General features: G+C 56.5%; 1 protein-coding gene across 4 annotated transcripts in view; it reads right to left on the bottom strand.

The window, feature by feature from the left end:
* Positions 1-444: 444 nt before the first annotated feature.
* The window catches only part of OSBP2 (oxysterol binding protein 2), a 94,902-nt gene continuing 81,663 nt past the window's right edge, over positions 445-13,683 (bottom strand). For 2 of the 4 annotated variants that reach the window (XM_015644078.3, XM_015644080.3), the window contains 8 exons: positions 11,699-11,819; positions 10,784-10,850; positions 10,278-10,445; positions 7,321-7,566; positions 5,384-5,504; positions 4,659-4,762; positions 4,320-4,415; positions 445-3,985 (listed from right to left, as the gene is read on the bottom strand). In XM_015644078.3, coding sequence (XP_015499564.1) covers positions 3,797-3,985; positions 4,320-4,415; positions 4,659-4,762; positions 5,384-5,504; positions 7,321-7,566; positions 10,278-10,445; positions 10,784-10,850; positions 11,699-11,819 — 1,112 coding nt within the window. In that variant the 3' untranslated portion in view covers positions 445-3,796. The remainder of the gene's footprint in view (positions 3,986-4,319; positions 4,416-4,658; positions 4,763-5,383; positions 5,505-7,320; positions 7,567-10,277; positions 10,446-10,783; positions 10,851-11,698; positions 11,820-13,683) is intronic. The other 2 variants (XM_015644079.3, XM_015644081.3) reach the window with 1 other exon arrangement.

The raw sequence follows: 13,683 nt of genomic DNA, 5'->3' as shown, positions 1-13,683 counted from the left end.
CCCTGGGCCAGACTCCCCTGGGACATCTCCACCCCGATGATCTGTCCTGGCCCATCTCCCTCCGGGGGCAAACCCTGCCCTCGTTCTCCTCCTTCAAGCTCCCAGATGATTTCTTTCCATGCTCCTGCTTCCCTGGACCTCCTGCCCTTGGACACCTCCTGCCTTGGACAACTTCCCCTGGATCACCGCCCCTCCTGCCCCTCAAACCACCCTCCCTGTTCCATCTCTTCCCCTCAGCAGCTTCTCCCGCAGATCCTTCTCCTTCCCTGAACCACCACTCCCCTGGACTTCCTATACTTTGGGCAACCTCCTCCTTTGAGCAACATCCCCTGGATTTTCTCCTTCCTCTGCCACCTTCCAGGATCCCTCCCCATCCTCCATGGAGGATGCCCAAGCTGTGTCCATGTCCCCTCTCACACCCAGAGACCATCTGAGCACCACGGCTTTTAAAACTCCCGAATCCAAGTTTTATTTCCGTGTAGGAGAAGAGGGATCACTCACAATATATTATTGTTCAAAAAGAAAATACATTCAACAGCATTTACAGTGGAATGACATTAAAATCCTCGAGGAGGAACAGAAGGACCAGGAGATGGTGCTCTGGTTAAGTGCTGCTGATAAGATGATTTCTGGAAGATGGAGCAATTTTTTCCATTAGCCTAAAATCCGGGGGATTTCTGGGTTGGGGTGCTCCTCGTGCTCCCCCCGCTGTGCAGGGTCAGTGATGGGCGTTCCCAGATGGACACAGAGGTGGGCACAGCACAGGGGACCCCTCAGGACCAGCACTTCGGGAGCAAAATCCCACTCCCTGCTCTGCTCTGCCCGGGAACACCCCAATCCAGCCTGGGAACAGCCTGTGCTGGAGCTTCCCCCTGCTCCAAGCTCCCGGGGGACGCTTGCATTGACACAGCAAAAAGGAAAATAAGGCATTCTGAAGAGCTCCATCACGGATCGCCTGGGACAAATCCCCCGGGACACCTCGGGGCTGCCACAAGCCAAGGCAGCGGCATCAGGGATCAGTGGGAGCATCCTCCCTCTCCCAGGTAGGACACCTGGGGCCGGGGCACAGGCAGCTCTCCACAGGCTCAATCCCAGACTGGATCATTAAAGATCAGCTTTCCTGAGCCAGGGCAAAGCTCCAGGAAGGAGGGAACATTCCGGAGCAGCAGCTCTCGGGACACTGGGAAGCAGCCTGGACCACCCCACTCCCAGGAATCCCCAGTGCCGCTCCTCAGACCACAGACTCATCATTTCCAGATGGGAATGTCTGGAACACCTTTTCCATGCTACAGGATCCAGCTTTGGAGCTTCCCTGCAATGGGAATCATTCCACCACCACCCGAGCTCGGGGATGAGCCAAGGGGAATCATACTTGTGCTGTAAAAACTCAGACAGACACTTCTGTCTTCATCATTTTTCATCTATTGTGTACCATAGAAATTTAAGCAAAATAATTTTATATATATATATTTTATATATATATGTATAAATTAGAAGCAAATAAATAAGATTAAAGGGTGCAGTGGGGGCTGCCCCGCACCACGGTCCAGGGCCGTGGGGACTGTACATTGTGGGGATCACAGGGATGGAAGTGCTGGAAGCTGATCAGGAGACTGATGGATGAGGAACCTGATTGCATAAGTGTCCCGTGTGCAGCCTGGATATTCCAGTTACCATTGCCTCAAGGTTCGTTATTGCTAATTAACTTCCACGTGGGTGTGACGGGCCCGGCCCGGGGCGGCCCCGGAGGCAGGGTCAGTGTGATATGATGGAGGGTGGGAGAAGGAGACAGCAAAAATGGGATCCAGCAGGGCCAGTGCAGATCTCCAGGTGCTCCTGCTACTCCCTGGCCCAGCAGATCCCGTGTTTGGGGTGCTGCCACCTCCTGCTTCCCCTCGGTGCTCCTGATCCTCACCTGTCACCAGCAGAGCTCGCTCCGCTTCTCCCGGTGCATCCAGGGCCGGGCAGGGCGATGGCAGCCAGGAGGGGAGAGGGGACAAGGGGTTCCCTGCCCTGCCAAACTGGAACTGCTGCAGGGAGAGGCCAGGACGAGGGAGGAGAGGAACAGGAGCCAGGAGCAGGAGCTGGGATGCAGGGACCCTCCAGCCTCAGCCTGTGCCCAGGCCTGTCTGGCTGAACAGGGTGGGAGATGCAGGACCGAGGCTCCATCCCAGCAGGATCACAGCATCTCTTCCCTCCTCTCCCACCCAACATCAGGCACAGCTCAGCAGGAGACACCGATGGAAAAGCCAGCATGGAGAGCCAGCCCCCGTGTGCAGGGATATGGAGCAGGGACACGGAGCCAGAAGCATCTCTGGGATAAAAACTCTTCACTGCACCAGCCTGGCACTCCCAGCCTCGCTGAGGCCATTTCTCCCTTCAGATGTGGTCACAGGAAAACCAAAGCAAACCTCACTCAAACCACTCCCACATGATAAAGACAGGCCCAAGCTTTGCCTGAACACATCAGACTGTGGGGAAGCACCTCCAAAGCTCTTGAAAAAAACAAAAACCACATCAAAAACCCCAAAGTCACCAGCTGAAATATCCTACTGGGTGTTACTGGGATGACTGGGCACTGTGGAACCACCAAGAGCCTCTGGGATCAAGCTCCTGGGGACAGTTTTCCAAGCAGAGTTGTTCGTGTCCGTCTTTGAAGGAAACCTGAACCAGGAGCAGGATTTGTTTTTATAAAAAAATAATTCCATAAAGTCCACACAGAAATGGGGTCCAAAAAACAAAAAAAAAGAAAAAAATGGCAAAGAGAAGAGTTCACACAAGCACAGCATTCCCACACCCCAGGCATCTTTGGAAGTCGACGTCTCGGCCGCCGGAGCCGAGGCGCTGGAGGATAGAGGCAGCAACTCCTGACAGCAATGAACATCCTAAACCCAACCCAGCTCCACGTGTCCTCACTCCTGAGCACTCACTGGAAAAGCCATCATTATAAAAAAAAAAAAAATCAAAACAAAAAAACAAAAACAAAACAACAAAACCCAAAACAAACAAAAAAAAATTTAAAAAAAAAAAAAGGATGCTATTTATTAGTGCATAAAAAAATAGTTTTGGAATCCCTGTTTGGATCTGTGTGTATTGACTGTGTTGGCCCCACGGGACGCTGCCGGCGTGTCCTGGCTGTCCCTCGGGCTGTGCTGCTGTCCCAGGGCTGGCCCTGGAGCTCTGGGGGGCTCAGAAGATGTCGGGGCAAGCGCTCCAGTCCTGCTTGTCCTTGGCCTCCCAGTAGCCGCCCTTGTAGACACAGATCAGCTCCCCGGTGACGGCGTCCACCTTGCGCTCGAACCACAGCGGGATGTACCCCTCGTAGTCCTTCCCTGGCCGGGCAGGACGGGGGTCAGGGGGGCTCCTCCACCAGGAACCCCGCCATCCCACAGCTGCCCCAAGTGCCAGGACTGGCTGCTGCTGCTCCCAGAGCTCCCAGACTGGTCTGAGCCCAGCCCTGAGGGTCACAAGGGCCAGGGGAGGACTGGTCCCCAGGGGGACAAAGTCACTGCTGGGACATCATGGCCAGGGACAGGGTGACCAGCAAGGCAAAGCGGCCAACAGCCCTCCCTGCCAGAGCCCACTGCCCCAAAACCCCAACCAGCCCCACAAGTGCCCCAAACCCACCCACAGGAGTCCCCAAAGCCGCCCTCCCCTTGCAGGGACCCATTCTCCCACCTCAGAAAAAGCCACTCAGCCCCACACATCCTCAGGCCTGGGCACAGGAGCCTCCCATTCCACAAGGCTCTGAGAAATCCCCATCCCTGTCCTGCTGCTCCATCCCACCCCAGGGGACTCACGGCAGCGGGTACTTCCTCCACAGGACCTTTGGGGACAGTGTCTGGTAGACAGTTTTCTGCTTGCCCTCGGTGCTGGTGCTGCCATGGCTGCTGTGGACAATCTTGGAGCACTCCATCTTCTCATCCCACGTGCCAGACATGACGTAGTGGGCTTTGCCATCGGCGTCGCTCACCACCCCCGTCACCTGCCAGGGGGACACGGCTCTGGTGGCATTTGGGAATGTCCATTTGGACACCACAGCCTCCAGATGCCCAGCTGGACGTGGTGCTGTGTCTCCTGGGACATCCCAGGTGGGTGCCCAACCCACCAAGCCCCTCCCAGGCCCCAGTGCTGCAGCTCCAGCACATCAGAGCCAAGCCATGGCACGTGGAGGTGCCACCCAGCCCTCCCTGGTGACACATGTCAGAGGTGCCTGACCAGCCCCTCAGCCCTGTGCTGGGACTCATCCCAGTGGTACTGGGAGCCTGGAAGAGCCAGGTCTGACCCTTGAAGGAGCAGAGTCCCTGCTGGATACTCACCTTGCGGGGGACATCCCTGGAGAAGTAGCTGTAGGGGGTAAATTTCAGCTGGCATTTATCTTTGGACTTATGGTTAACAATCTCTATTTCACCAGACTGGATAAAAGACAGAAAGAATCCCAGCAGGGAGAGACAGAGGAGGCATTAGTTGTAGTGCAGGTACCAGGGGCTGTCCCACACAGCCACCCCCACCACACCTGCAGGCCTTGGGGAAGCCTCAGGAGGCCTTTCCCATCCCTGCAGGGAAGCACAGCTTCCCATCGTGGCAGGAGCACGTGCCCCAGGAGGGCAATGCTCCTCCAGCCCCCCAGAGCCAGGCAGAACTGTCCCCTCAGCCACCTGGTCGATCCAGAGCTTGCCCACGATGATGTTGTGCACAGTGGAGGTGACTTTCCTCCAGACGTAGTGATTCCCGCTGGAGTGGAACTCCAGGTGGATGGCGCCTGTGGAGAGAGGAATGATCTGAGCTCAGCAGGGACAGATGTTCTCCAGAACCCACCACCTCCCCAGCACCGTGCTCATCCTCAGAGCCATCCCTCTCCCTGCATCCCCCAGCCTGGTCTGGCTCTGGATTCATCCCTCCCAGGCTGCTCCAGGAAGGGAGGGTACAACTCCTGCCAGGCCCTCTGCCCAAAGCAGGTCAGAAATGTGCTGCCTGGTTGATTAAGGCACTGGCACCACTGTGGGAATGCTGCCCAGCCCAGGGACAGGCAAAAGGAAAATAAAATGCTGGAAGGAGGCAGCTTATTGCACTTGACTGGCAGAGAGAGGGTTAAAACAGGCAGCACGTTAACTTCAAATATCATGGAAGGAAAATTCAATTTCTGGGCAAAGCAAAGGAGCCTTTGCAGCTGGCATCATTTCCACTTCCAGGGCAGACATTATTGTTGGTCCATTGGATCAGGAGCACAAATCTGGGCTCCTTAATTGCTTGGGGTGGAATTCACTGAGCCCCAGGTGAGCCCAGGGAATTCCTAAAGGCTAAGGAAGCAGTTTCTGTAACTGCTGGGTTTTGCATGAGCAAGGCCTATCAATCCCAGTTAATTCCAGAATCCATCACCTACCCAGTGGCATGATGGAGAGGTATTTGCCCCTGAACTTGCTGGCGATGGTGATCTCCTGCCACAACGTCCACCCTCGCCTGGAGTACACGTGGTGGGCGGCTGCTGGGGGGTGGTGGCTCACCTGGGGACAGGACACACAGCCCATGAGAGCCCAGCTGAGTGCCTGGAGCAGCTCCACACCAGCCCAGCACTAAGGATACTCCAGGCTCTGCATATCCCAGCCTCCTCCTGGCCATCAGGGGGGTCTCCATGCAGTGCCCTGGCAGCAGATGCAGACACACCAGGATCCTGCCAGGATTTGCTAAGGCTCATTTCAAAGCATGATCCATGAAATCTTCACTTGAGCAACCACTGCTGAGAGATGCTGTTGTTTCCTGACCCCAGAACATGGCCCTGCTTTCCTGGGATCCTGGCTGAGAAACATGGATGTGCTGGCACCCCAGTAATCCCAGAGGAACAGCAGCTGGGAAATCCCCGAGGACACAGGCTCACAAGGTGTCCAAAACACACAGTTAGACTTTGCCTTTTCCCTCACACACACACCAGGCTGGAAAAGCCGACACAGCATCCTAAACCCCGAGAGTGACTTGTTAGAGGATGGTGCTCACAAGCCCTGACCTGGAAAAGCTGCCCAAAACAAAGGAGGGAGCAGGAAGATCCCAGGCAGAGGGATCTGTCCTCAGGCAGGCTCTCAGCTCGTGGCACAGCCTGGCACAGGCACCCACACATCCCCAGAGCTCTGGGATGATTTCCCTGCTGTAATTACAGGCTGAGCACCCCGAGCTCTGGATTACACACACAGGCAGGGCCAAGGCCTCGCCATTAAATCCCAGTCACCAGCAGCAGGAAATCCTATTTGGATAACTGGATTTCAGGCACTGGATTATCACTGCTTGGCTGGGCGTGTTAGTGGGCTGAGCAGCACAGGCAGCATCCAAGGAAAATTCAGAGCAGTGGGAAAGGCAGCTGGAATTGGTCAGGAACAGCAAATCTGGGTACAAACAGGAAAACTGGGACCAAGCAGAGAAAGTAATTCTGGGCAGGTTATTTATTTGGGAGGGAACAGGGCTGGAGGAAGGAGTGTGGTGAAAAGAGGGGGTGAAAGAATGAGAACAGGGATAACAGAGTTTGGGAATGATGCAGTCTGGGTGTCCAGCAGTACTGGACAGGCAGGATTGGGAATACTGTGGTCTAAGGTATCCAGTGCTGGGGTGTCTGAGGGATGAGGCCACCTCTGACCCTGGCAGGCAGGAGGGCTGCACCAGGGCCCACCTGCTGCAGCCATGGGCACTGGGATGGCTCCCAGGCTGGGATGGGTGATCTGGGGACGTGCAGAGCTGGGTGACATCGGGCACACAGAGCTGTGGGGTGTGGAGGCACAGCAGAGCCAGGAATTTTGGGGATTACCTGCTTCAGGACCTTCCTTGGGTCACACTTCCAGGAGACCCCACACAGCCTGTTCCCTGCCACTGCCCAGAGATGCGAGGTGGCATGGCATGGGATTTGACAGGAGGCTCCATCCTGCCTCAAACAAGTGCTGCACAGGTGTCTGACAAGTTTGGGTACTCACTGCCAAGGAGGGCTCTGCCCACCCCTGGGTGTCCTGCAAGGAGCTGGTGGCAGAGCCTGGCACTGCTGCAGCAGCTGCTCCAAACCTGGGGATGAAGGGTCAAACCCACCGAGTCCAACGTGTTCCCAGTGTCCCCCTTGTCACCCAGCCCAGAGCACTGAGTGCCACATCCAGTCCTTCCTTGGACACCCCCAGGGGTGGGGACTGCACCGCCTGGGCCACATCCCACTGCTGGGAGAGGAGCCCATGGGAGGCTCAGGGAGGTGCTGGGTGCCCCCAGCAGCACAGCAGCAGGATGATCAGGATGATCAGGATGATCAGGATGATCAGGATGATCAGGATGATCCCACAGGGCCCCAGCCCTCACCTGCTCGCAGAGGGAGCGGAATCCCAGCTCCTCCAGGCGGTCCAGCTCGTAGGTCTCCCCCAGGAGGGGGTTGAATGGCTTTGCAGTGCGGTGGACAGTGGTGGAGTAGGAGGACACGGAGAAGGCGGCCACAAAGCACATCTGCTCCGTGGAGCTCTCGCACTTCACCGCCTTGTCCAGCAGCTCGTGGTACTCCAGGTCCTCCGTGAGCCGCTGCAGCATGGACAGGGGCTCGTTGAAGTTTACCTGCAGGGGAACAAGGCAGGGTTAAGAAAGCAGGAGAGATCCCCAAGAGGCACCACCAAGCCCAGAGGGAACGTGTGCTTTGCTCCCTGATCTGTGCCAGGCAGCACCAAGGGGTGTGGTGGAGCCAACAGCCCTGTGAGATAATCAGGGATCACCCCAGGTTACCACCCTGACCCCAAAATGAGCTTCAACAACGAGATCAGCCCCCTGCTGCCTCCACCAGCCACAGGACAGGGATGTGCTGCTCCCCAGCCTGCCCTCATCACCTTCACCCCTGGGCCAGGTGACCCAACTGCCCAGAAAACCTGGAAAAGTCCCATTTTGGGGTCTTCCTGATCCTGGGACTCGAGTCACATGACAGCACCCCTATTTTTCACACTGAAAATAATGAAATTAAAAAATAATTGAAAGAAAGACAGAGCCTCAAAAGGTCTTCTGCCTTTTTAGTTCCAGTTCAAAACAAAGAAACATATTTTAAGAGGAGCAGATGGCTGAAGGATGGGAGAACCACTTCTGTAAGCCAAGTTAAATATTTCATAGTAGAAAAAACAAACTCCAGATTCCAGGATTTAGCTTTTTTTAGATTCTCCACTCGGGGATTTAGCCTGTAAGTGGCAGGGATCTTACAGCATCAGAGAAGGAGAGAGCTGGAAAGAAAGAGCAGCATCAAATCCACATAAAGAGCAAATCACTTGGGATAATTCTTGGGAGAAATGCAGAGAACAAAGCCAGCAGCTGCATCCTCAGAACTGCTCAGGCAACAGGGAGCAAAACCCTTCTATAGGGGAAGAAGATGAATCCACCCAACTCCCTACAACTGTTTTCCTCATTTTCAGTGCTGCAGGTTTGTTCATTCAGAGGGAAAATCAAGGAGCTGTTTGCACAAGAGTTTTGTCAGTCCATCACATCCCCAGGAAGGGGATGGATCTCAGAAGAGCTCAGAGAATCTCAGAAATGTTCTTAATTCATCAGGAATCTCCCCAGAGAATGTCCACATGCAGCTGAGCTTGTGGAGTGGATCCTGGTGCATCCTCTCATTTCACAGTGACTGTGGGATCCTCCAAGATTTCACAGAATCCCAGAACACTTTGAGTGGAAGGGACATTAAAACCCACCCATTCCCACCCCTGCCATGGCAGGGACACCTCCCACTGTCCCAGGCTGCTCCAAGCCCCAATGTCCAGCCTGGCCTTGGGCACTGCCAGGGATCCAGGGGCAGCCCCAGCTGCTCTGGGCACCCTGTGCCAGGGCCTCAGACCCTCATGGGGAACAATTCTTTCTTGTATCTAATCTAAACCTTGTCTCTTCCACACTGCCCTCAGGTTTGGACTCAAGCACCTCCCAGGATGAGTTGATTGATAGGGAAATATAAATTTCTCTCTCCAGGCACCAGCAGCTGCTGGGATTTCACATCCTGAGCTTATTCCTGTGTCCATCACACCCTGATCTGCTGCTGCTGCAGAACTGGATGGTGCTGGGCTGTCCATCCCAGCTGGAAATAGCACAAGGAAGAGACAGTTCATCACGCAGCCAGAGCTCTGAGCTCTCACTCGGGCTCTGTTTGAAGAGACAGAACACAACCAATTCAGCATCCCAGCCTCTGGAATGAGCTCCTTGCTCTTTACCCAAGAGAGGATGAACCATGAATGCAGCTCTGTGCAGCCCATGTGAGGGGCTGTTCCACACAGACCCCCCCAGCAAACCCTTTCTGACCATCACAGGGAGCCTCTGCCCCCAGGGCTGAACCAGCAGCACCCAAAGTCTGCCCCAGCACCTCCTTCACCAAAAAGCTGCTCTCTGTAAGGAAAATGAGGCTCACTGAGCCCCTGAGATGGAACCCAGCCCTGCCGTGCTTGGTGCAGGTGGGACTGAGCCCTGAATGTCCTGACCTAGATCACACCAGGGAAAACATCACCAGCAGCAAGGTCCCCTCTTCATGAATCCTCAGGGATTCACAGCGTCCTGCTTCCCTCCACACCTCTGCAACAGCCAGATTTACAGAGCACACCCAGGCAATGTTCCCTCTGCTCCAGCTTGCCCAGGAGCCAGAATGTGCTGCAGCCAGTCCAGAGGAGGCCACAGAGATGCTCCAAGGGCTGGAGCCAGGCTGGGCTGGAGCCAGGCTGGGAGAGCTGGGGGTGCTCACCTGGAGAGGAGAAGGCTCCAGGGACACCTCAGAGCCCCTTCCAGGGCCTAAAGGGGCTCCAGGAGAGCTGGGGAGGGACTGGGGACAAGGGATGGAGGGACAGGACACAGGGAATGGCTCCCAGTGCCAGAGGGCAGGGATGGATGCGATATTGGGCAGGAATTGTTCCCTGGCAGGGTGGGCAGGCCCTGGCACAGGGTGCCCAGAGCAGCTGGGGCTGCCCCTGGATCCCTGGCAGTGCCCAAGGCCAGGCTGGACATTGGGGCTTGGAGCAGCCTGGGACAGTGGGAGGTGTCCCTGCCATGGCAGGGGTGGCACTGGATGGGCTTTAAGTTCCCACCCAAACTGCTCCACAATTCCATGATAAGCATGCAGCAGTTACAGAGGGCTCTGCCAGCACAAAATCCAGTCCCTGGTGACAAACCCTGTCCCTGCTTGGGGCTGCTGGGCCACCACAGCACCGGCAGGACCATGCAGAGCTGTAACCCAAACCCTCTGCACGGCCCAGAGCTGCCCAAACACAGCCCCTGTGGCAGCCCTGGGTGCCAGGGACACTCAGACTCACGGGCATGGGGATCTTGGAGAGCTCTTTGCCAATGCAGTTCTTCATGATGCTCCAGAGGTTAAGGCTGTAGTTGGGTTTGTCGGGAATGCGAGTCCGTCTCCTTTTCCTCGGCAGGAGATCTTTGCCCATGGACTCATTGTAGCTGCTTTGATTTGAACTCTCGAAGACCTGTGGAAGCAACACAAGGAACTCAGGTTTAAGCTGGACCCAACCAGACCCAGCAGCTCCCAGGAACAGCAAGCACAGCCCAGGAGACACCTGAGGAGCATTGCTGGAAGCCTGCTCTCCAGGGAAACATGGGTACAATTGTCCCCCAACGCTCTCCTGCTTCCCTCAGGAGAATGTTTAGGATGCTGATAACTGCTGATATCTGACCCCCACCCATGACTGACAGAGGAACCACCACAGAGCACCTAGACCCAGATGGAGGGTCCCTTCACAACCATCCCCTCTCCCCTGCTTTCACCCCACCAGGACCATCCTTCCCACTCTGCCCAGCAACTCACGCTGTCCTCCAGGTTCCAGTCCTCGGGGTGGCCCTCGCTGGCCCCGCTCAGGTTGCTGCCCGAACGCCTGCGGGAAGGAAACAGCGGCTGCTGAGCACAGGTGAGGGCAGAGCAGGGGAGAGAACACCCAGGGCTGGTGCAGCATCACCCAGAGCATCTCCCTGCACCACCCCAGGGGACTGCCAGGAAGGAAAAGGGGAGACAGAGACTGTGCACGGCTGTTAGGAGGGGATTCTAAGGACAGGATGGGATTCTCAGCCCCAGCACCGGTGGCACAGAGATTCTGCTTTCATCACCAAGCCCAGTGATGTGATCATGGGTCAGACCACAGGTTCCTCTAGCCCAGATGTCCATGGAGGAGTAAGAGCAGGTGACAGCAGACAGAGGGCAGGGTTTGAGGGGGTATTGGGAAGAATTCCCTGTGAGGATGGTGAGGCCCTGGCACAGGGTGCCCACAGAAGCTGCGACTGCCCATCCCTGGCAGTGTCCAAGACAAGGTTGGATGAGGCTTGGAGCAGCCTGGGACAGTAGAAGGTGCCCCTGTCCATGGCAGGGGTGGAATGAGAGGAGCTTTAAAGCCCCTTCCCCATGGAATCCCATGATTCTGTCACAGCAAGGTGTTCCCTGCCTCTGCCCAACACTTGGAGGGATTTCCATCCAAGTCCCTGCTCCCATCAGCTGAGGGGCAGAGGATTAAGCTCTCCCAACAGCACCTGCCCTTCCTCACTACAGCTGGGAGCCATCCTCAGCCTTGCTCCAGGAATGCAGGAGCACCTGGACACAGGATGGACCCCTGGACAGGAGCTGGGGAAGTTTTGGAGGACATGCCCAGAGTGACTCTGTGGGAGGTGCTGCTGCAGGAGAATCAGCTCTTCCCAGCCCTTCCCACATTCCCAGGCAGGTTGGGGATGGTACCTGTGGTGCTTGGGGTCTGCAGTTACAGTGATAAAAGCTGGTGCATCCTCCATGGCATCGAAGTACTCTGTCTCCTCATCTTCATCACTGGCCTCTCCTTTGGCAGACTGCACACTCCCTGCTGGCACAGAGCCTTTGAGACATCCCGTGCTGCCTCCAGAGCCCACAGTGCAGGATCTCTCCCCAGAGCCCCTCTGTGTCCCCTCCTCACCAGCTCCCTTCACAGCCTGGCCCTCCTCCACATCCCACTCCACACCCCGAGGATGCTGAACCGATTTCCAGCTCTTAGGAGCAAGGATGTGCCCTGGCACACAAGGTGACCCTGCCATGCTCGGGAGCACCCCCGAAAATGCCCCCAGGCCACCTGAGGGTGACACGGGTGTGCCCAACCCTCATCTGATGTGGCTCCGCTCCAGCACCGCCCCATCCACCGGGAAATCCGGTTTGGATTAAAGCAGGAATCAAAAGCCATGTGTTTCAGGTGATGCTTGGAGAGGTTTCCCAGTCCTGAATTTCCAAACATTCCTCTGCTGTGGCGGGAGGGATCGATGGCTGCGAGTCCCGGTGCAGCTTCCCTGCTCCTGCCCATCCCGGACAATCCCATTCCCTGCCTCATTCCCACTCTCCAGAGGAGCAGGGTCACCACCTCAGGCCGATTTGTTCCTGTCCCTGCAGCGATTCCCACCCTGCCCTCCCCACCTGCACCTCACAATTGTTTAGGCTGGAAAAGCCCTCTGGGAATATCAAGCCCAGCCTTTCCCCCAGCACTGCCCAGGCCACCACCAACCTGTGTCCCCAGGGCCACATCCATACAGCTGGTAAATCCCTCCAGGGATGGGGACACGGCTGGACAACCCTTTCCATGAAGAAATATTCCCCAATAGCCAAACTAAACCTCCCTTGAGGCCGTAGAAGAACAAGGGCAGTGCCTGGCACCAACATCACCCCCCTCCAGCAGCCTCTCTCCCTCGGGTCTGTATTTCCTTTAAAAGTAAGACCTAGCACTATTAGCAGTTTTTGTGGCTGTAACTAATGCTTCCCTGGGGGAAGGACATTTGGCAGGAATCTGCAAAGCTGTTGGATCTTATTGCAAACAAGCCCTGGCCGTTCCACTGCCACCCCACACAGCCAATTCAGCAGTGCCAGGGGCCCCTGAGCCTTTTCCCAGTGCCATGGCTGCCCTCCAGCACCCGGACATGTGCCCACCCGTGAGGGTTAAAGCTCCCAAAATAGCCAGGAATAGCATGAGTGAGCTGGGGACACAGCCCTCCCTCACATCTGAATCTTGGGGACATCCAAGTCCCTGAGCAAGGACAATTAGGAATAATTATGGCATAATGGGATCCATTTAAAAAAATACCATGGGGATACAGGGCATTGCCTTGGGCATCTTTCCCATTGCTGCCAGCTCGCTGGGAGCAGCCAGGCAAAATGCTCTCAACCCTCCCAGGGGTCCCTGAACAGGTCTGTCCCATCCCAGGGGTCCCTGAACAGGTCTGTCCCATCCCAGGGGTCCCTGAACAGCCCTGGCCTGTCCCATCCCAGGGGTCCCTGAACAGCTCTATCCCATTCTGGGGGTCCCTGAGTGGAACACCCTGATCCATCCTGGAGGGCCCTGGTCGATCCCAGGAGCCCCCAAGCCATCCTGACCCATCCTAGTCCCTGAGCAGCTGTGTCTCATCCCAGGGATCCCCAAGGGGAACACCCTGGTCCATCCTGGGGGTCCCTGAGAAGCCTTATCCCACCCTGGAGGTCCCCAAGTTGAATGCCCTGGGTCCATCCTGGGAGTCCTTCAGCAGCCCCATCCCATCCTGGGGGTCCTGAGCAGCCCTGTCCCATCCTGGGGATCCCGAGCAGCCCTGTCCCATCCTGGGGATCCCAAACAGCCCCGTCCCATCCTGGGGATCCCAAACAGCCCTGTCCCATCCTGGGGATCCTGAGCAGCCCCGTCCCATCCTGGGGGTCCTGAGCAGCCCCGTCCCATC

The sequence above is a fragment of the Parus major genome, chromosome 15, assembly GCF_001522545.3.
Source record: "Parus major isolate Abel chromosome 15, Parus_major1.1, whole genome shotgun sequence".
Classification (NCBI taxonomy): Eukaryota; Metazoa; Chordata; class Aves; order Passeriformes; family Paridae; genus Parus; species Parus major.
This window is presented reverse-complemented; position numbering and strand designations above follow the sequence as displayed.